The 21,541-nt window shown below is 51.2% G+C and overlaps 1 protein-coding gene across 1 annotated transcript; it reads right to left on the bottom strand.

Annotated features, from left to right (window-relative positions):
* Positions 1-1,396: 1,396 nt before the first annotated feature.
* Positions 1,397-19,412, bottom strand: LOC122373863 (basic proline-rich protein-like). Its single transcript, XM_043352252.1, has 3 exons — positions 19,397-19,412; positions 17,289-17,368; positions 1,397-2,998 (listed from the first exon to the last, which is right to left on the bottom strand). Exons 1-3 carry the CDS (start codon positions 19,410-19,412, stop codon positions 1,397-1,399), a joined length of 1,698 nt encoding a protein of 565 aa, XP_043208187.1.
* Between the last annotated feature and the right edge of the window lie 2,129 nt (positions 19,413-21,541).

The following is a 21,541-nucleotide window of genomic DNA, read 5'->3' on the forward strand; positions in this document are numbered from 1 at the left end:
CGCCATGGCCTGACCGAAAAAGGTTATGTTGCATTTCAGTTGATCCGTATGGCTTTACACAGGACAGCCGTGCAGTGTCCACTGCGCAGTGTCTACTTTCCTGTATCTACTCTGTCCACTCTGTCCACTCTGTCTGTTGTCCACGCTCCTTTGTCCACAGTGTCCAGTGTCCACTGTTGTGTGTCCATTGTCCACTATCCACTATGCCAGCCAAGTCCGCTATGTCCGCTATATCCACTGTCCACCATTGTCCACTGTCCAGTGTCCACTTTGTCCTCTGTCCACTGTCCACTATGTCTACCGGCGCCTTACCGCCGCCCGTGGCCCGCTGCCGGCCGATGGGACAGGGCTCATGGCCACGCCGCTGCTCCTGCCTGCATCCGGAGGAAGGGCTCATGCATTAAACATGGCGCGGCCCGATCTCGACAGGATCGCCGCAGCACGGTACGGCCTCGTCGTCCGCGGCGCTACCGCTCGGTGAGGGTGCTGGTCTGCACGGAGCTCCTCTCCCGGCCCCGGCGCGGCGCGGCGGTGAACCGCTCTGCTCCTGACCCGCGCCACTCCATGACACATATATTTCACGCCCCGCTGGGGGGGGGGGGCAACGCCTAGCTCGGCCATCTAGCGACAAGCGGTATCTAGCACGCCACGGAAGAACATGATTGGTAAATACTGAAAGGGCTGTTTTCTTGCCTGTCAAGACAAAGGTATGTATGTACCTACTGATCTCAGACAGCTTTTGCATAAATGTGCGAGAACTCGGGGTCCTTAAAAAACACTTTGCTAACGCCTAATAGTTATTAAATTAATTATTGAACCTAAACCATCGATAACACTTGACCAAAGTCACTTTCGAAGCTCACTGGCATTCTAACATTTCAGGAAAGTAAGTAAAAGCACTGCTTTCTAGATGATCTGTGCTTCACGCGCTTTCATCAATATTTGCAGAAGCAGCCAAAACATTGCACCGTGGCGTGTGCCGCTAACTAGCTAAGAACGAAGGTACTTTTACCTTTGCATGTTGCTCACACTTCCAGTAAAGATTAAGGCAATCAATTGACTTCATAATTTGATCATTCGGATCTAATGAATATAAAAAGAGAAAACTCTAGGTACTGCGGGTATTCCTTTGTAAACATGATAATCTGGATTGACATTTTTAATCTTCATTTTCCTAATGATGATGCTCAGTTCTTACTTTCATTACCTACCTATTCTTTCTTTACCCTAACGGCCAACAAACAACAATCACGTAACAGTCAACATAGGTAGGTAAGTGATTCTCATTGACAGTGCCCCCATCACCTACCGAATACCTGCCTGTCTGGAATGTCTGGCTTGCCCTTGAAATTAAGCCCATCACCTCCAGAAATTCTAGGAACCTGTGACGGACACTCTACGGAGGATCGCTGGTCCTGGTGGAGCGCCGTAGCTGGTGGTCCGGTCGGGCGCCGGGCCGTAGCTGGTGGTCGGGTCGGGCGCCGGCCGTAGCTGGTGGTCCGGTGGTGGTCCGGTCGGGCGCCGGCCGTAGCTGGTGGTCCGGTCGGGCGCCGGCCGTAGCTGGTGGTCCGGTCGGGCGCCGGCCGTAGCTGGTGGTCCGGTCGGGCGCCGGGCCGTAGCTGGTGGTCCGGCCGTAGCTGGTGGTCGGTCGGGCGCCGGGCGTAGCTGGTGGTCCGGTCGGGCGCCGGCCGTAGCTGGTGGTCCGGTCGGGCCGGGCCGTAGCTGGTGGTCCGGTCGGGCGCCGGCCGTAGCTGGTGGTCCGGTCGGGCGCCGGCCGTAGCTGGTGGTCCGGTCGGGCGCCGGCCGTAGCTGGTGGTCCGGTCGGGCGCCGGCCGTAGCTGGTGGTCCGGTCGGGCGCCGGGCCGTGGCTGGGCGCCGGCCGTAGCTGGTTGTCCGGTCGGGCGCCGGCCGTAGCTGGTGGTCCGGTCGGGCGCCGGGCCGTGGCTGGGCGCCGGGCGTAGCTGGTGGTCCAGTCGGGCGCCGGCCGTAGCTGGTGGTCCGGTCGGGCGCCGGCCGTAGCTGGTGGTCCGGTCGGGCGCCGGGCCGTAGCTGGTGGTCGGTCGGGGGCCGGCCGTAGCTGGTGGTCGGTCGGGCGCCGGCCGTAGCTGGTGGTCCGGTGGTGGTCCGGTCGGGCGCCGGGCCGTAGCTGGGCGCCGGCCATAGCTGGTGGTCCGGTGGTGGTCCGGTCGGGCGCCGGCCGTAGCTGATGGTCCGGTCGGGGGCCGGCCGTAGCTGGTGGTCCGGTCGGGCCGGGCCGTAGCTGGTGGTCCGGTCGGGCGCCGGCCGTAGCTGGTAGTCCGGTCGGGCGCCGACCGTAGCTGGTGGTCCGGTCGGGCGCCGGCCGTAGCTGGTGGTCCGGCCGTAGCGCCGGCCGTAGCTGGTGGTCCGGTCGGGCGACGGCCGTAGCTGGTGGTCCGGTCGGGCGCCGGGCGTAGCTGGTGGTCCGGTCGGGCGCCGGCCGTAGCTGGTGGTCCGGTCGGGCGCCGGGCGTAGCTGGTGGTCCGGTCGGGCGCCGGCCGTAGCTGGTGGTCCGGTCGGGCGCCGGGCGTAGCTGGTGGTCCGGTCGGGCGCCGGGCGTAGCTGGTGGTCCGGTCGGGCGCCGGCCGTAGCTGGTGGTCCGGTCGGGCGCCGGCCGTAGCTGGTGGTCCGGTCGGGCGCCGGCCGTAGCTGGTGGTCCGGTCGGGCGCCGGCCGTAGCTGGGCGCCGGCCGTAGCTGATGGTCCGGTCGGGCGCCGGCCGTAGCTGGTGGTCCGGTGGTGGTCCGGTCGGGCGCCGGGCCGTAGCTGGTGGTCCGGTCGGGCGCCGGCCGTAGCTGGTGGTCCGGTGGTGGTCCGGTCGGGCGCCGGCCGTAGCTGGTGGTCCGGTCGGGCGCCGGGCCGTGGCTGGGCGCCGGCCGTAGCTGATGGTCCGGTCGGGCGCCGGCCGTAGCTGGTGGTCCGGTGGTGGTCCGGTCGGGCGCCGGACCGTAGCTGGTGGTCCGGTCGGGCGCCGGCCGTAGCTGGTGGTCCGGTGGTGGTCCGGTCGGGCGCCGGGCCGGCTGCGCGGGGTGCTCCGCTGCTAGCCCAGCCGGCTGGACCGAGTCGCGCCGCTCCCAGCCGCTGGCCCAGTGTTTGGCCCGCCCACGCCAAACCAATGTCAAGAGCGTTTGAACAGGCGCACCGCAGACGAGGTCAGTTGGCTGTTGACCCTCCCAGCCAGGCAGAGTGCTCACTGTTCAATGGGCCATGAGGACGAGCCCCCGCGAACCCACCAGCTGGGGCGACCGCGGCAGCAGCAACTGCCACTGGGTAGCGCCGAGTCGACAGCCCCCGAGTCGACAGCAGCCGAGTCGACAGCCGCCGAGTTGACAGCCCCTGAGTCGACAGCAGCCGAGTCGACAGCCGCCGAGTCGACAGCCCCTGAGTCGACAGCAGCCGAGTCGACAGCCCCTGAGTCTACAGCCGCCGAGTCGACGCTCAGGCCACTGGCAGTCAATTTGGGTTGCTGCTAAGACCGCTGCTGAGACTGCTGAGTGCTGAGGGTGGCGCTCAGCGCCGGCAGTCTGTTTGGACTGCTCAGCTGAGACTGCTGAGGGTGGCGCCGCTGCACTCAGAAAACACTTTGAGAACATTTTTGAATAAGGGCTCATATGAGTGCCAAAACAGGGCTCAAATCTGTATGATTTTAAAATCGGGATCAGTTAGGCGCCCTTTTCGGGCTCAAAGTACATTAGCCCCGAAAGCGGCATCAGTTCGTCTTCCTTTTCGGGCTCAATTCGAGCTGCGTTTTAGGGCTCCATACGACATTCCGCCATTCCGTCTTTTGCTGTTTTCAGTGCCATGTGTTGGTGTACCTACCGCCGTGATTTCAAAATGAATGGTAAGTTATTAGTTATCAGTTATCGCTATCTTTTAGAAAAAATCAAGATGTTGATGCTCATGCCATTTTAATCCCTTATCAATTAAAATTGTGGTGGCATTTGTTCAGAAAAGGTCTGATCTACAATTGTGGCGCCGTTGATACGAATACGCACGGGTTTGATTATTCGTTTTTCTTGTATTTGCGCCACATGAAAGCATCATATCTGGATTCAGGATGTCAAATAGTGTAAGAATGTGCAAAAATTTTGTCTGGTTCTTCGTGATGATGTGATTGAAGCAATGCTTTCAAGGGTAGGTAAGGATTTTGTTACTTGTTCGTAATGGTTATCTTGATGCTCAACTAAAATTAATCCTAACCTTGCCTACTAACCTATTAAGTTAAACTTAGTACCAATACCTACCAACCTACAACCTATTTGGATCTTTCATATACTTATAACATGCTGCTGCTTCTGCTAACATGCTGCGGAATGCTGGTTGACATGATGGAATGCTGGTATGACAGTGTTCCATGTTTCAGAATTTTAGGTGAATAACCACACATGATGGGGAAAATGTTTTCATCCTAAAAATATGACAAGTGGCTTTATTTCATCTTTGCTAAAAAATATGTCAAAAGTTTGATTCAACAGCCAGCTGCCAGGTTACGCATGACTTGACAGTTGATGCATCTACTCTACATCATTTCATTTCAGATCCTGTGAAGGTTCTGACAAAATCTGAGGTAAAAATGGCATTATGCAGTTTTGCGGAAAGACTAAATCTATCTCATTTTGTCTTCATATTTTTTTTATTGGGACACCCAATTGAAATCCAATTTTAGAACACTGTGACACCATGCCTGTGTGCCAAGTAAGAGGAAGGGTCTACAAGTATACATCAAGATAACCAATTATGGACAAGTTGAGACTTGAGTCATGAGCTCTTATTTGTGGTTACAATACCTTCAACTGCATGATTTTGCACAACTTCCATACAGGCATCCAGACTGGAAAAGGTTCAAGTCCATACTTATTCTGGTGCTTGAATATGGCAGTTCAAAGATGGAAGGCATATGATGCTACAAAATGAAAAAAATAATTCAACTTACAAAAAATAGGTATTCATATCTATCCTAAACTAAACTAACCTAAACTTACCTAACCTAATCCAACCCAACCCAACCACCCCAACCAGCCCAGCCCAGCCCAACCCAGCCCAGCCCAGCCCAGCCCAGCCCAGCCCAGCCCAGCCCAGCCCAGCCCAACCCAACCCAAAACCTACAGTCTAAAACCTAGAGCTAAAACCTGCAGCCCAAACTGGAAAACATCCATATGGTACGCCGGACGCCCGTGAAGCCGTCATGCGCCGAAGTTCGGCGCAAGCTATTTTGCAATTTGCGCTGAAATTTCTGCATTATTTGCGCCGAAGGTTAGTGCCCTTTTGCGTCAAAATTAAGCCACTTATACAAAAAGCACGTTTACATCTGCTGGCCAAGGTTTTATAAACCAGACAGAACGCTCTGGGCCTTAACCACTCCTGACTCCCATGTTTGAGCGTCCAAATTAGTTGATGTTTCCATGGAAGCTGAATACCACAATACGTGTAGCGCACTGTAGCATCGTGCCGTGAAATAAGGCTCGGGACGGAAGTTCCGGGGTCACAAAAATTGGTGTGGCGGTGTTGTCGCGGCTGGCGGGCTCCAGCAAGGGGTTTAAGTTTACGACACCACTCTTGTTTCAGGAGAGGTGTCAGCGATTCGAGACTACTTGGGCATGCGGGCAGCGGGGTCGGCGTGGCTGCCTGCGGCTGCGGCCACACATCTTGGCGTCCTGGAGGCGGAGATGCTGATGGTGGCATGAGTCATCACTGGCTGCCCGATTTCCATGCTCCAAGACTCGCCGTGAGGGCCGAGGCGGGCGTCGTGCCGATGGAGAGATGAGGAGGGATGCGCTGGCATCGCGCCTACTGGCGAAGGCGCTCTCCCTCCCGTCGGAGGACCCGCCGCGTCGTGGCGGAAGCCCCCCCCCCCAACCGTGACTGAAGTCAGTGACCGGCTGGAGAGAGCGCGGGGGAGCGGTGTGGGACCACTGGAGTGGCGCTGCCCGCCGAGGCGCGCTTATCCACGAGACTGCCCCCGTAGACGCCAACAGACGGCGTCACGGTCCACCTGGACCTGCTGCCGATCGGGGCGTCCGCGACAGCGAGGAGGAGTGCTGCGGAGGCGTGACTGGGAGCGCTCCCCCAGCGTGCGACGTGGGCCTGGGTCGACGGGTCTGCGACCGGGGGAGTAATAGGAAGGCGGCGCTGGGGTCCTCACCGAGCACCCAGACAGTACAACATTGGTACTGCGGGAGGCGGCGGGGAGGATTTGCTCCATTTACCGATCTGAGATGGTGGCGCCCAAAACGGCAAAGCAACATCTCCTGAAGCACCCGTCCTTCGAGGAAGACCCCATAATCATTTGCTCCGACTCGCAGGCGTCGCTGGCGACGCCACGAGGTGGACAAGTGGCCCAGACACCCCCCCCCTCATCCCCTAGGTGCCGCCATCTGGGAGTATATGATGGCCCTAGTGGCTGAAGGGGGCCGAAGAATCCACCATAGAAGGAGGGCGGCGATAGCCCGATTAAGCTGGGCGTCCAGTGGAGCCTCGGCTCTATCATGGGCATTGGGCAAGGACTCTGCGAGCACCCCCGTCTCCTCCATCTTCGACGGCACTCCAGTCAGAAAGCTGTCCCCACCCGAGTTTCCCAGCAGCATGGGCCACATGAAACCGAACAGCGCCGAGCCGCTCGACGCTGAGGACCAGGCGAGAGTAACAGTGAAAAGGTGAAACGCTCGAAACGGCGCGCGCCGCCGGCCGAGGGCGCCGAGCCGGCCCAGGCCGGCTGCGGGTCAAACAGAAGCCGTCTCCGCGGCGGCCGCCCAGTGACAGCGACTCGGACTGACGTCGAGGCACCGCTGCCGCCTCCGCCGACCAACCCGCCGCCCAGCAAGGGCAGTTTGAAGGCGGCTGCGCCGGTGAAGGTGGCGCGGCCTGGCAGGGGCCGCGGCCGGCCCACTCCCAGCTACCCGTCCCGCGAGGTGCTCAGTACCACCGACTCGTCCGATTCTGAGGCAGCGCCGTCGGCGGGCCGCCGCCAGCAGTGACGACGACCGGCTGGCGGCGTTCGCGCGGGACTTGTCCGACTCCTGGTACTCGGACTTGCCGCCCAAACTGGACGCCGGCGGCGTGAGCACCAGCAACGCCAATAAAAAGTCCACCTTCATCCGGCTCTTCTCGCACCGTGTCAAAAGGACTACGCCGCGCGGCCGGCCGGCCAACTCGAATGAGCGCAGCGAAGGGCACACGTCCCCGACGGCGGCACTGGCGCCTCCCGCCGCGCCGCTGCCGGCGTTGCTGGCAACGCCGATCCAGGCCCATCGATTTCTACTGTTTTGTTGCCTACGTGCCGCTGCCGCCGCTCAGCCAGCACAATGGCGTGCCGGTGTTGCGCTGTCGGATCGAAAAGCGGCTCGTGCAGCGGACGGACGGGTGCGGCCCGCGCGATGAGCCGCCGCCGCACACCGAGCTGCGCCGCGCGGACGTGAAGGTGGAGCTGGCAGCGGCCTGCTCAGTCCCCTCAACGGCGTCGACCGGCTCTCCGGCGATTTGCGGTCAGAAACGCCGCCGCTTCTGGGACCAAGGTGTCAGAGCGCGGCGCTGCCCGTGAGACGTTAAGTTAGCACAGGCAATGTCGTCTGCACTCCTTGCAGTTCATGTTGAATACACAACCATGTTGCGAAGTAATAGGCGCCGGGTTTTTCAGTTCATAGAACTTTTTCCCTGGCTATTACACCCCACAACCGAACACTGACACCTTGCACAAGTATGACTGTGTGTATGAATGTTAATAAATACATGAACCAATGTTGTGTTTTCGGTTCCAGTACCTTCTTTGGGCACCTCGGCAACAAGTAAGTAATCCGTTAGCTTTGCCACACCTAAGATAGGCTCCCACGTTGTTATTTGCTCCCGGGTTAACATAAACCGGTTTAACGTAACTTTTGCATCCCGGCCAAAATTGCCGGTTAACTGTCCCACCGCTCGAGACTGGCGCTAGGCTGGCCGAGCAAAAAAAAAAGTTTGTCCGCGGCTTCGTCTTATTCGCAGCTGCTGGACACGGGGGAGGGGGGAGGAGGGGCTGCATCGGACGAAAAGCGGGCTCTGGTATTAACTGGATTTTTTGCCAGCTGGCGCCGTATGGTGGCGCTAGCAGAGCTTCTTACATATCAATGCTAGATATAAAAGAATGAATATTTACCAATCAATTTTTCATTTAAAGCCATTTGAAATATTTATGTCCATCCTACTACCGCGCTTAGGTATATCTAAAATTAAATACCTTTCGTGCGTCGCCAGCTGGCCAGCCAGCTGACGCAATCCAGCTTTTACCAAAGCCCCGAAAAGCGATGACGTGAGCCCTAATATTGGCTTCACCACACAATTTGAGCCCTCAAACTGGAATCAGGTGAGCTCGAAAATGGGGATCAGGCTGAAAACTGGTATCATAGTGAGACTAGTTTTAGAGCTTGACACCGATAATGGGTACTGACTGAGCTCTGTTTCTGCGATCAATGATACCGATTTAAGGGATCGTATGAGCCCATGTGGCGCTAGCTCAGAAAGTATTCTCGAAATGTGCTGTCTGTTTTGAATATGGTACATTAGCCCGAAAACTGGTCTCTGAGCCCGAAAATCGGGACACTGTTTTCTCAGTGTGAGGGTGGAACTGGCTCCCGCTGAAACCGCTACACCCGGTCCCCTGCGGCAGGCTGGTAATGTAAAATTATTCAGTAAGGTCTCTCACTGTTTTGTAATTGTCTTGAAACTTTTCAACAGCTCTTTTTTGGTAGGAAATTGTTAAGAAGAACTGAAGAAGTCATGCCAAATGGAATTCATATAAAACAAAATGGATAAAAATTTAGTCGATGTAGGCATTATCTGTATACATGAAATCAGAGCTTAATGGGGAAATACGCGCAAATGCGATAAATGTTATTGGAGTTGGCTGTTACCCTGCCCGTACCCGAATGGTTCCTTTCAGAAGGCAGCTGTACCATAAGCAGGGCTCAAGTAGTGTCTGTCAAACGTTGCAGACGTCATTTGTCTTTGGTCGTCGACTAGTAATCCTGCGATGGCACACTGATGGAGATGCCAATTAGAGTTGCAAAATTTCCCTACCGCACTACCGGCATGCCGGTAATTTTTCACTACCGCAGGTTTTTTTCGTGGTATCTGGCATGTCTTGCCGGTAGCATGCCGGTATTTTTGATTTTCCACCAAAAAGTTATCAGCATTTGATTCAAACTTTGGACACTTAAGAGGCTATTGAATTGTATTAACAGCAATCTTAGCCACTGCAAAATACATGTTGTGGTAGAAGTTCCATTGCTAAGGGTAGGGGTAACACATGAACCTCAGCATTTCACAGGTTTGGCTCTAATTGGAATTGTCAAGAATTACTGTGGTTTATCAAAGGAAGAATACTCATTCATGTTGCAAAAGCACAACCAACTAGTAATGCTGGTAGTTTTAGTTGGACAATGGGTGGCTGCTGGGTGGGGCGGTTACTGAAATTGCCAAAATGTGGCATCTCATGTAAGGATAAGCCAGAAACAAGAATGCAGGTTTTTTAGTATGCCGGTAATTTGGCGGTTTTTTTGCTTGTGGCGTGGTAGCATGCCGGTATCCCAGAAAATTTTTGTGGGGCGGGGCGGTGCCGGTAGCAGCCCATTGGGAAAATTTTGCAACTCTAATGCCAATATCCGTGCTGGCCATTCTGCCAAGGCACAAAAAGAATGCGGGCTTAGGCCGGACTTTTTATCCTCCATAGAAACCACTATCCCTCTTATCGCTCTCTCCCTCCCCCTATCCCACTCTTTCCTTATCCCTCTCCCTCTCCCTCCCTCCCTTCCTCCTCTCTCTCTCTCTCTCTCTCTCTCTCTCTCTCTCTCTCTCTCTCTCTCTCTCTCTCTCTCTCTCTCTCTCTCTCTCTCTCTCTCTCTCTCTCTCTCTCTCTCTTTCTCTCTCTCTCTCTCTATCCCTCTCTCTCTCTCTTTCTTTCTCTCGCTCTCTCTGTAAAACTGACAAGAAGCTCACAGACAGAGGTTACCCAGTTTCAAAAATTGAAGGTCATCATAAAATAAAGACAAAATATCGTTTAAAATTGTTTACGATATCTACAACGCTAAATTTTTGGGGAAATAATCAACGAAAATCGTCAATACCCAGGACAAATGACCCTCCAAAAGTGTCAATTAATGTAAAGTTTTATCTTACAAAGTTTCAAGAGACAGATCTGGAGCAAATAGCTTTCTTTTAGACACAAAATTCCGACAAAACCGCACGATGGACAGGTTTTGGCCGTTTACAAAGCAGAACCTCTCCTGAGGAAAACACTCCGCAACCCAGCGAAGGTCTTGGCATGGGGAATGACAAGCGTTTGGGATTTACAAAATTTGCAAAATAACAGATGGCCGACACATTCTGCTACGATATGCTGCGAAAATTTTGCCCCTGGCACTTCCCATTTGTTCAGGAATGGGGTTGTTTTGAAAAGGAGAATGGTGCTTGGGAGGTCGGCGCCAGTCATTCATGAAGGAGTTAGCGGCAGAGAAGACCTACAAAATACTCACGGATGGTGTCGATACAAGCTGTCGGCTTTCAGGGAGAAGCGGATATTGCCGGGGGGCTCGTCAAACCTAAATCCGACGCGGAAACTGCAGGGGATTCCCCTACAAGACCTTGAAAGCTGGTAACCTTCTATCAGCCTCCGGCGGCTGACGGAGCGACGAAAATCAATCGGTATGGGCAAATATTTTGGAGATAAAACAAAGCGTTGGTTTTCAAACTTCCGAATTATTTGTCAAAGCATGCATATTTGTCTAGTGTACACACAGACACCAAAACCTTATATTTTTGGCCGGTCCTTATATGCTTTATTGGCATGGGAAATGTGTCAACGAACTTTTGAGACACCCTGTATTCCCCCTCTCAACTTTTCCTGTAAAAGTAAACCTGTACATGTATGTACAATTTGCTCATATTGCATATCCATACATAAGTTTCATATAGCATTTATACATGGAAGTTTTGGCTAATATGTCGTTTTCTCATGTCCTCCTGACATGGGTGGAGCTTTTCCAGGGAAGTTGGTGGGCAAAAAGTCGTCAAACCCACAATGTCCGATTATAAAGTTGAATAAAATGCCACACTGAATCAATTCCTATCATTACAGACATATTATTTTGCATCAAACAGACATTCCAAAGCTATTCAATGCGAAAAAAGATTAGTTTGCAAAGCAACAAAGTCTTAGAAATCAGCTAAAGTTGGTGGGGCAAAACGCTTATTGGTGGGGCAAAATACCAAGTTGGTGGGGCACCCGCCCCACCAACTGTATAGGAAGCTCCCCTGCTTCCTGATTTAGAAAGCTAAGAAAAAATTATGTTTTTTTTTACTATTCTTCGACGAATGACAGTACCGTGTGTCCAGTAGCGGCGGAACACCTTCAATTAAGGGGGGGGGGGCACCGCCGACTTTTGGTCCCATTCTTTCCATGCAACACCCATAGAGCTAATGTTAAAATACCAAAATCAAAGAAGGGCACGGTGCCCCGGTGCCCTCCCCGTTCCGCCGCCTATGCGTGTGTCGAGGTTGAATGGAAGTGAAACACACTGCAGAGTGCAGCTTGTCTCCATCAGCCGTGCTACTGAGCGTTGAGCCTCTCAGTGCGCGTCAGTGGGCTGAAGCTGCTGGCTCTACGCAAAATAAGCGCATTTGTCCTCATTGACGGCAGCTCTCGCTAATCCCGGGCGGCGTATTATCTGCGGCGAGAGCCGACTTCCAGCCTTACGCGCCGCACCCGGCGTGCTGCAGCTGGTCCCCGGGGACGAGCCGAGCGTCTCGACAGACGAGCCGAGCCGAGCGTCTCGACAGACGAGCAGAGCCGAGCGTCTCGACAGACGAGCCGAGCGTCTCGACAGACGACGAGCCGAGCGTCTCGACAGACGAGCCGAGCGTCTCGACAGACGAGCCGAGCGTCTCGACAGACGACCCGAGCCGAGCGTCTCGACAGACGACCCGAGCCGAGCGTCTCGACAGACGAGCCGAGCGTCTCGACAGACGAGCCGAGCGTATCGACAGACGAGCCGAGCGTCTCGACAGACGAGCCGAGCGTCTCGACAGACGAGCCGAGCGTCTCGACAGACGAGCCGAGCGTCTCGACAGACGAGCCGAGCGTCTCGACAGACGAGCCGAGCGTCTCGACAGACGAGCCGAGCGTCTCGACAGACGAGCCGAGCGTCTCGACAGACGAGCCGAGCGTCTCGACAGACGAGCCGAGCCGAGCGTCTCGACAGACGAGCCGAGCCGAGGGTCTCGACAGACGAGCCGAGCGTCTCGACAGACGACGAGCCGAGCGTCTCGACAGACGAGCCGAGCGTCTCGACAGACGAGTCGAGCCGAGCGTCTCGACAGACGAGTCGAGCCGAGCGTCTCGACAGACGAGCCGAGCGTCTCGACAGACGAGCCGAGCGTCTCGACAGACGAGCCGAGCGTCTCGACAGACGAGCCGAGCGTCTCGACAGACGAGCCGAGCCGAGCGTCTCGACAGACGACCCGAGCCGAGCGTCTCGACAGACGAGCCGAGCGTCTCGACAGACGAGCCGAGCGTCTCGGCAGACGAGCCGACCCGAGCGTCTCGACAGACGAGCCGAGCGTCTCGACAGACGAGACGAGCCGAGCGTCTCGACAGACGAGACGAGCCGAGCGTCTCGACAGACGAGGAGCCGAGCGTCTCGACAGACGAGCCGAGCCCAGCGTCTCGACAGACGAGCCGAGCGTCTCGACAGACGAGGCTGGCGGGCCTCGTCCGCCGTGACACCCACCCTAATGTATGGGAGCAACATCAAATCACATGTTTGAACGTTTGAAACCACGAAAAGCTTGCAAACGCGCGGCTAATGCGAGCCGACATACCTTTATCAGGAGTATGAAAAATAACCTCTTGCTCATATCTGAAGGAATTAAAAAATTAAAGACCAATATATATTCGGGCGTGGCCCTTCCTCAGTGGTACAGTGTTACAATGGAACAAGAGAGACGTACGTGACACACATGAGACTAAATACATTATTTTGAATAAAATAACTCACAGATATTTAGCATGCGCTTCCAAAATAGGTGTCGATCTAGATTTACTTGGCAGGAAAATGAATCGTTGCATGAAACATAAATGAATACAGTTCGATATGATAGGGATACGCTTGGTCTAGACCTTGTTATACATATTGCCAACATTTACACATATTACGTCGCAAGCTTCCACAAATCAGCGTCTTGTTCACAGTACATATGAGTATGATACCTATTCAACATACTACCACACTATAACATTGATCGTATAACATTGCTAAGTAGTACATTCGACATCAGTCTAACAGACATTAGACAGCGGTCCCTGTTAGGCTTGTGCTAGTTCGTATGTATGAGTGAGTGACTGTGTGTGTGCATGTAGGTGTGAGTAGGTGTTTGTGTTTGTGAGCAGCTGTGTTTGTGTGTGTGTGGGGGGGTGGGTGTGTGTGTGTGTTTGTGTGTGCAGTGTATATGTAAACGATGATTGTGATGATTGAAAGATGAATGAATGGATAAAAGAAAGAATGAATAATAGAAGGGTGAAATACTGTGAAAACGGTTTGTGAGTGATGGTGTCAAATGATGTGATCTAGTCTAAATGTAAGTCCTGCCTGTCGTGATCTAATGACGTCTATAGCTCTGAGTATAGTACTGGCTTGATGAGCGTCCAAGATGATGACATAGTGTTAAGTGTGGGGCGATGATTGCGAATTTCGATGGACTCGGCGATCTTCAGCTCCGCTACGTCTTTGCAGATTTGAAGAATTGAAATGGAGAGGGCATCGTGGCTAGGTTCTACGCTACAGTGACAAGTCATGAAGTGTTCTCCAAAAGGGGTGTTTCTTGTGTGGTTTTTGGCGTCACGTAGATGCTCGTTAAAACGGAGCCTAACACTCCTTTTACTTTCACCTATGTACGTGGCTTTTTGCTTGCAGAGGTTGCAGACGATCTGATAGACTACGTTTTTAACGTGGCATCTACCTTTGAGTCCAGCCAGACAGCAGTGACATTTTTTGTTCCCTGCTGGACACGGTGGCTTTTCTAGAGCTGAGTTAGTGAGTTTCTGAGAGAGAGTGGGGCCGCTTTGCCATGCTATACGCATGGACAGCTTTGACTTTTTCACGATGGATTCAATTTTTCTAGAGAGGTTGTCATCTATGAAGGGAAGAGTGACGTACGTGATGTCACAAGGGCTTTTAGATAGTTTTTGTGCCGGGCTCATCTTACCATTGTCACGCGTTTGGGCTTTGCTGTTAGTTTTTACTGAGAATTTTGTTTTTCTGATGAGCTTAGTGGGGTAGCCGTTAGACATGAACAGCGATTCAATTCTGTTCATGCCGCGTTCCTGGGCTGGTGTCGAACTTCCAAGACGCTTAGCTCTTAGAAGTTGGGAGTAGAGTACCGATCTTTTGGTTTGGAAGGGATGGGCTGATGTGAATGGAAGGATGATGGGAGAGGCCGTGGGTTTTATGTAGAGTTCAGTTGTCAAAGAGCTATTTTTTTCTAGCGTTATCATGGTGTCTAGGAAGGGAATTTGTTTTTTGTCAGATCGGTCGCTGCGTTCAATAGAAAACTTAAGCGAGGGATGGAAGTTGTTGAGGTGATCGAGGAAGGCGTCTAGAGCATCAGGCCCGTGCGTCCATACTCCGAAAATGTCATCAATATACCTTACATAAAGGGCTGGTTGTAAATTGGCAGAGGAGAGGATCATGCTTTCTACCGCGTCCATGAAGATAATGGCCAAGGGGGGAGCCACGCGGCTGCCCATGGCGATCCCATGGGTTTGTTTGAAGTAACGTTGTCCGAATCTCAGGTAGTTGTTGGTCAAGCAGTGCTTTAGGAGGTTTTCTATGATGGGTAGGCTAAGGTCTAAAAGGTCTATCTTTTCTTTGTGTTTTGAGATTAGCTTCATCGTGAAATCTATCGCTTCGCTTATGGGAATGTTTCCGTAGAGGTTCGCTACGTCAACTGTGAATAGAATCGAACCGGCTGGCACCTGCTTAGGGAAGGATTCATTTAACCAGCTATTAGTGGCAGGCTCCTGGCTACCCCATATTAGTGGCAGGGGGGGGGGGCTGTTTACGACCCCCCCCCTTGATATCTCGAGATCTAACCGGCCGATTTTCAAAATTCAAACGGCATTCGATTTGGCTCAACGAGATCTACATTTCTAAAAAAAAAATAAAATTAAAAAATGTCAATAGGGGGTAGAGGGGGGTAAAAACGGGCAAATTGCAGATACATTTTAGACTGTTTATCACGGCCAGGTTTCTGAACCAATCTTAACGCAACTTTTGCCGATCGATAAAGAATGAACCAGGAATTCACATGGATCCTAAAAATATGCATTTTCAAAAATCATAGGCGGATACAGATCATTGAGATTGGGGGTACACAAAAAGTATAGAAAATTAGGTTTTTGTTGGTACTGTTTCTAAAAAGGGTGGCAATGGTCTTGTTATGTTACAATTTTCTTATGAGAGAACGACTAAAATTGTATTGGTCATGCATAGGCGGTGTCAGGGCACCTATGTTGGGAGGTAAAAAATAACCCCCCTTTTTGGACGCCTGGATCCGCCTATTATAGCAAAAACGTGTCAAAAGAGGATGCACAATAACTTTGTATATGTTATCACATGATACCTTTCATTCACTGTTCGTAAAACTGGTGCAGCATCGTGATCTTCGCCCAAATGACTCGCTTCACGAATAGGACCCCCAATTCCCAGTGCTCTGGAGCCGCCCCTGGTAAAGTTATGAACTTGAAATTTTCAGGAAATGTGCCCAATTTAGTTTTAGGAAAAGTCGGAAAATTTCAGCATCGTAGCTTCAGCGGTTTCGGAGATATTCCCGAAAAACCTGAGGGGTGGATAAAAACAACCCCCCCCCTGCCACTAATAGGGTTAAGCGGTTGAGAAATTCGTAGGTGTTTTTCAAATGAGCTGGGACGAATATCAGAAGCTGAGTGATGAGCCGTTCCAAAAACCATGTCAGTTTATCCAAGGGGTCACCACAGGCTGAAACTATAGGTCTGAGGGGCATACCGGGCTTGTGGCTCTTTGGTAAACCGTATAACTCAGCAGTCCTAGAAGAGGAGGGCTTTATCGCGTTGACGACTTTGTCACTGACTTTACCTGTTAGGTTTGTCGAAATGATTCTTTTTGTCTCAGCTTCAAGTCGGGGCGTGGGATTCTTGGGAATCTGCTCATACTGGGAAGTGATGGTTTGTGCTTTTTGAACATAAGTTTCCTTACGCATAAGCACAAATCCTTTGCCTTTATCAGAGCGTTTTGTAATCATTTCTGGATCCGAACGAATAACATCTATAGCGTCTAAATCTTCTTTTGAGTGGTTAGGTTTGTTCGTGGTACGATGGTTTTTGAAGCAATTCATGACCTTTTGTTTGAGTGCCCTGAGTGCACGTTCTGTGCCTGTGTCTGAGGTTGGTGCCATTCTGGTATCTGTATCACTAAATCTTGGTGCTAAGTTTAGTGGTTTGATGCTAGGTTGGCTGTTTTGGTCACTGTCATTGGCATCGTTGTTGTCGGGGTTGTTTGTGTGTGTGTGCTGCTGTGGCTGTTGCTGTTGCTGTTGAGGCTGCTGTTGGTGCTGTTGCCGTTGTTGGTGGTGTGCTGGTTGTTCATTGTCTTTGTGTGATTGTTCCTGTTGTACGTGTCGTCTTGATAGAAGATCTAGCTTCCAACGAAGTGCGAAAGCTCCTCTTTCTAAGCCCTTTTCTACGTTGTACAACACCTTTTTGCAGATATTGCGAGATAAGGCAAAATTGGGACCATTACTTAGAATATTCGAGAGGTTTTCGGGTAGATTCTGACCAGTCAAGTTAAGGACTTTCTCCGGGCCTACAGTTGAACGTAACGTGTTACCCTCTGTTTGTGTGTTGCTGACTGGTGTGGGTCCGTTCAGAGCCGTGTCCGAGTTCGACAAAGCCTGCCTATGCCTAAGGTTAGAATCGCTAGGTGGGGTCATAGTACACTTTGAGTGCTGGGCGTCGGTACATACGCAATACCTGGCATCGAACCACATTTCATAGCCATCGCTCTCACTAAGTAGGCTTCTATCATAAGTACATAAACACCCGATATCTCGGGTACAAGATACTGCATTGAACCAATCCTCCCCCCTCATAGTAGGTACCTCCCCAGCTAAGGTTGTCTCCGTGGATTCCTCAGCACTCGGTGATACGGTATTAGATGCTACAGGTGCGTCATTTACGTCGCATAGCGTAGGCAGTGATGCAGTTGACTGTACCTGGTTTCCATCTTGAGCGGAGTAGCTCGTGATGCGTCGGTTGTAGTCCTCTAGGTCGTCCAGGTTGTCTGAAGGCTCATCTGTCGAACGGTTCCCAGGGGCGCTCGCTAGCTGGGTCACTTGGTCAGCTGCAACGGTCTCCTCTTGATCATTTCTCGTCTTCGTCTCCCTCTCGATCGTCTGCTTTGTTGCGTTGCTGGGGTTGATGTGATACTGCAGCGCTGCTCGTGGTAAGGTAAGATTGCTTCCTACAGCTTGCAGCAACCCGTCCGTCTCTCGACTGTCGTGGTGTGCAGGTCGCTCTACGTGTTCCCCCAGTCGTGCTTCTTGTGTTTCTGGAAGTCTACGGTCCCTGTGACTGGCTTCTCTACCGTCCGGCTGCAATAGATCTTGGAGTTTCTTCTGCAGGGTTCTGTTGTTTTGGTTTGTCGTCTCCAGATATATAATTGCTGCTCTTTCTTCAATGGTGTCGGTAAGTGGGTGCTTTTCTAGCTGTCTCATACTAGCTAAACGTTTTTGTTCCCTTACCAGAAAGGCTTCAGTTCTAAATGTGACACGAATGGCCTCGTTAAGAACTTTCTTCAAGAAGTTGTTGTGCATGGAATTAACTTGCCTGTTGTTTGGAAAGATGTCCGATAGTGTGCCAATCTTGCGGGTGAGAAACTTCGGAAAGACGTTCTCTCTGCGACAGTTGATAAGGAATTTTGATTTCTCTCTAGTCCTTGCAAGCTTTTCAGCATTTGTTATTGTTTGGATCAACGTTTGTCGTCGGTTATAGGCTATAGCAGCAACTAACAGCAAACAGCAACTAACAGCAAAGCCCAAACGCGTGACAATGGTAAGATGAGCCCGGCACAAAAACTATCTAAAAGCCCTTGTGACATCACGTACGTCACTCTTCCCTTCATAGATGACAACCTCTCTAGAAAAATTGAATCCATCGTGAAAAAGTCAAAGCTGTCCATGCGTATAGCATGGCAAAGCGGCCCCACTCTCTCTCAGAAACTCACTAACTCAGCTCTAGAAAAGCCACCGTGTCCAGCAGGGAACAAAAAATGTCACTGCTGTCTGGCTGGACTCAAAGGTAGATGCCACGTTAAAAACGTAGTCTATCAGATCGTCTGCAACCTCTGCAAGCAAAAAGCCACGTACATAGGTGAAAGTAAAAGGAGTGTTAGGCTCCGTTTTAACGAGCTTCTACGTGACGCCAAAAACCACACAAGAAACACCCCTTTTGGAGAACACTTAATGACTTGTCACTGTAGCGTAGAACCTAGCCACGATGCCCTCTCCATTTCAATTCTTCAAATCTGCAAAGACGTAGCGGAGCTGAAGATCGCCGAGTCCATCGAAATTCGCAATCATCGCCCCACACTTAACACTATGTCATCATCTTGGACGCTCATCAAGCCAGTACCATACTCAGAGCTATAGACGTCATTAGATCACGACAGGCAGGACTTACATTTAGACTAGATCACATCATTTGACACCATCACTCACAAACCGTTTTCACAGTATTTCACCCTTCTATTATTTATTCTTTCTTTTATCCATTCATTCATCTTTCAATCATCACAATCATCGTTTACATATACACTGCACACACAAACACACACACACACACACACACACACACACACCCCCACACACACACAAACACAGCTGCTCACAAACACAAACACCTACTCACACCTACATGCACACACACAGTCACTCACTCATACATACGAACTAGCACAAGCCTAACAGGGACCGCTGTCTAATGTCTGTTAGACTGATGTCGAATGTACTACTTAGCAATGTTATACGATCAATGTTATAGTGTGGTAGTATGTTGAATAGGTATCATACTCATATGTACTGTGAACAAGACGCTGATTTGTGGAAGCTTGCGACGTAATATGTGTAAATGTTGGCAATATGTATAACAAGGTCTAGACCAAGCGTATCCCTATCATATCGAACTGTATTCATTTATGTTTCATGCAACGATTCATTTTCCTGCCAAGTAAATCTAGATCGACACCTATTTTGGAAGCGCATGCTAAATATCTGTGAGTGATTTTATTCAAAATAATGTATTTAGTCTCATGTGTGTCACGTACGTCTCTCTTGTTCCATTGTAACACTGTACCACTGAGGAAGGGCCACGCCCGAATATATATTGGTCTTTAATTTTTTAATTCCTTCAGATATGAGCAAGAGGTTATTTTTCATACTCCTGATAATCTTATCAACAATGCTCAACTCAACGTTTCAATACCTGAAATCATATGAGCCGACATACGTCGAATCGCGATTCCGGCCAAACATGGTCTCGGAAAAGAGGTCACAGGTCAAAGGTCATTTGGGTCAGGGTCATGAAATTTTGAGGGTGGGTGTAAAGTTGATTAATGCGAGGGTATCGAAAGTTTCGTCGCGATCGGCCGCTTTTTACGCGAGTTATTCGCGAAAAACCTTAGGGGGGTTGCATCAACCCCCCCCCCCCCCTGTGCTGGCGAGGGTTAAGTTTGTCCCTCACTGTAAACGTCTTTTTGAACATAGCACGGGAATTGCTAGCTGAATTACTGAGAAAACTGGTTGGCGCACATTGATTTCACCAGATTTCACAGACGATCAATTTTCTCAAATTTGTTTACTATTTCGCAGACTCATAGCTCGCATTTGCCCATACCTACAGCTCCACAGTGATGGACGACTTCTCAGGAGTTATGTCTGAATTAAGTAATAAATTGCGCGGCGTTTAACATTAACGTTACATCGTCGGTGTTCAAAACTTATTTTGAAAATATTATTCATATCTCCAATACAATGTGCGCCAACCAGTTTTCTCAGTAATTCAGCTGGCAATTATCGTACTGTGTTCAAAAAGACGTTTACAGTGAGGGGCAAACTTATAAAAAAAACGAACTATAATATGCTATTGATTTAATGGACATTAGGTTTCTTTTCTTTAGTCAGAATGCGTCGAGAGAAATACCCACCAGCAGGACGTCGGGACGTGCTGACGGCCGATCACAGCGCATCTGCGCCGAGTGGGGCCGATCACAGCGCCATCTGCGCCGAGCGGGGCCGGTCACAGCGGCCCCGCTCGGCGACCGGGGCCGGTGTGACCGCTACAGGTTGTACTGTGTGCTCACTACAGGTTGTACTGTGCTCACTACAGGTTGTAGTATAGTCGACTACAGAATGATGTTCCACTTTTCGCAGGCAATTTTTTGCCTGGAGTGGTAGGCTGTGCCGCATCACACGGTCTGAGTTCACAAATTATAGCTTTGTCCCAACGCTCAAAATCGACACGCTTAATTGCGTGATAAACGGCACAACTTAGCGCTCTGGTCAACTGATAGCTTCTGAGGAGTGGAACATCATTCTGTAGTCGACTATACACGAAACGAACCACATGGCACATACATATTCTGATAATTTAAGAATAACCAGTAACCTCTTAAAATAAATCAGAAATTGGAGCCAAAAAGTTATATTTAAAATGATCGAATGTTTCGCTCCTGGAGTTTCATCAGCGATAATTACAGAAAAACTTATACCTACGTTTTAAACGTGGAACAGCAAAGAAAACTGCACTGCAGAATAAATAGTACCAGTAAAACGCCTTTTGGGCGAAGAACGAGCGAGCGAGATAGTGAGCCCTGCACGTGCGGAAAGGCGAGAGGGTACTTCCAACGGGCTTGTGCAAGGCACCCTTCTAACCGGTCGCTAGCGGTATACCAAATTTGAACGCAATCGGCCCAGCCGTTCCTGAGATCTGGAAGCGGCATTCTGCACGTGCGCACGTGCAAACGGGGTCCAAAATGACTTTTGCACGGCACCCTACTAACCGGTCCCCAACCGTGTACCAAATTTGAGCGCAATCGGCCCAGCCGTTCTCGAGATCTGGAAACGCCCCCTGCACGTGCGCACGTGCAGTAGCACCCTAACCGCAACACATGGGAATGCATTGCCTGGTGGGTGCCTACCTGTATGCCAAGTTTCAGCGAAATCGCCCCAGTAATTACCGAGTTACTGAAATGGGAACAAATTTGGCACCTCTTATTGTTGTATTTTGCACGTGCAGTGGGGGTCACTCACATAGATGAAGAGTATCCGACCTTTGGTAGAAGGGATGCAGCTACCCTATAAAAATGACCGCAAGACAATCGCTCAAGCCGCTGCTGAGATATGGGCCTCTCAAAATCATTACTTTTGCAAAACTGCTTGAACACCCTTGACATTTCACGTGGCACGTGCCA

The sequence above is a fragment of the Amphibalanus amphitrite genome, unplaced genomic scaffold, assembly GCF_019059575.1.
Source record: "Amphibalanus amphitrite isolate SeventyFive unplaced genomic scaffold, NRLGWU_Aamphi_draft 001563F_arrow, whole genome shotgun sequence".
NCBI lineage: Eukaryota > Metazoa > Arthropoda > Thecostraca > Balanomorpha > Balanidae > Amphibalanus > Amphibalanus amphitrite.

Coding starts and splice junctions, on each gene's coding strand:
- LOC122373863 (XM_043352252.1), bottom strand. Junction 2,999..17,288: donor CCGCTCAAGATGGAAACCAG/GTACAGTCAACT, acceptor CCGGACCACCAG/CTACGGCCGGCGCCCGACCG.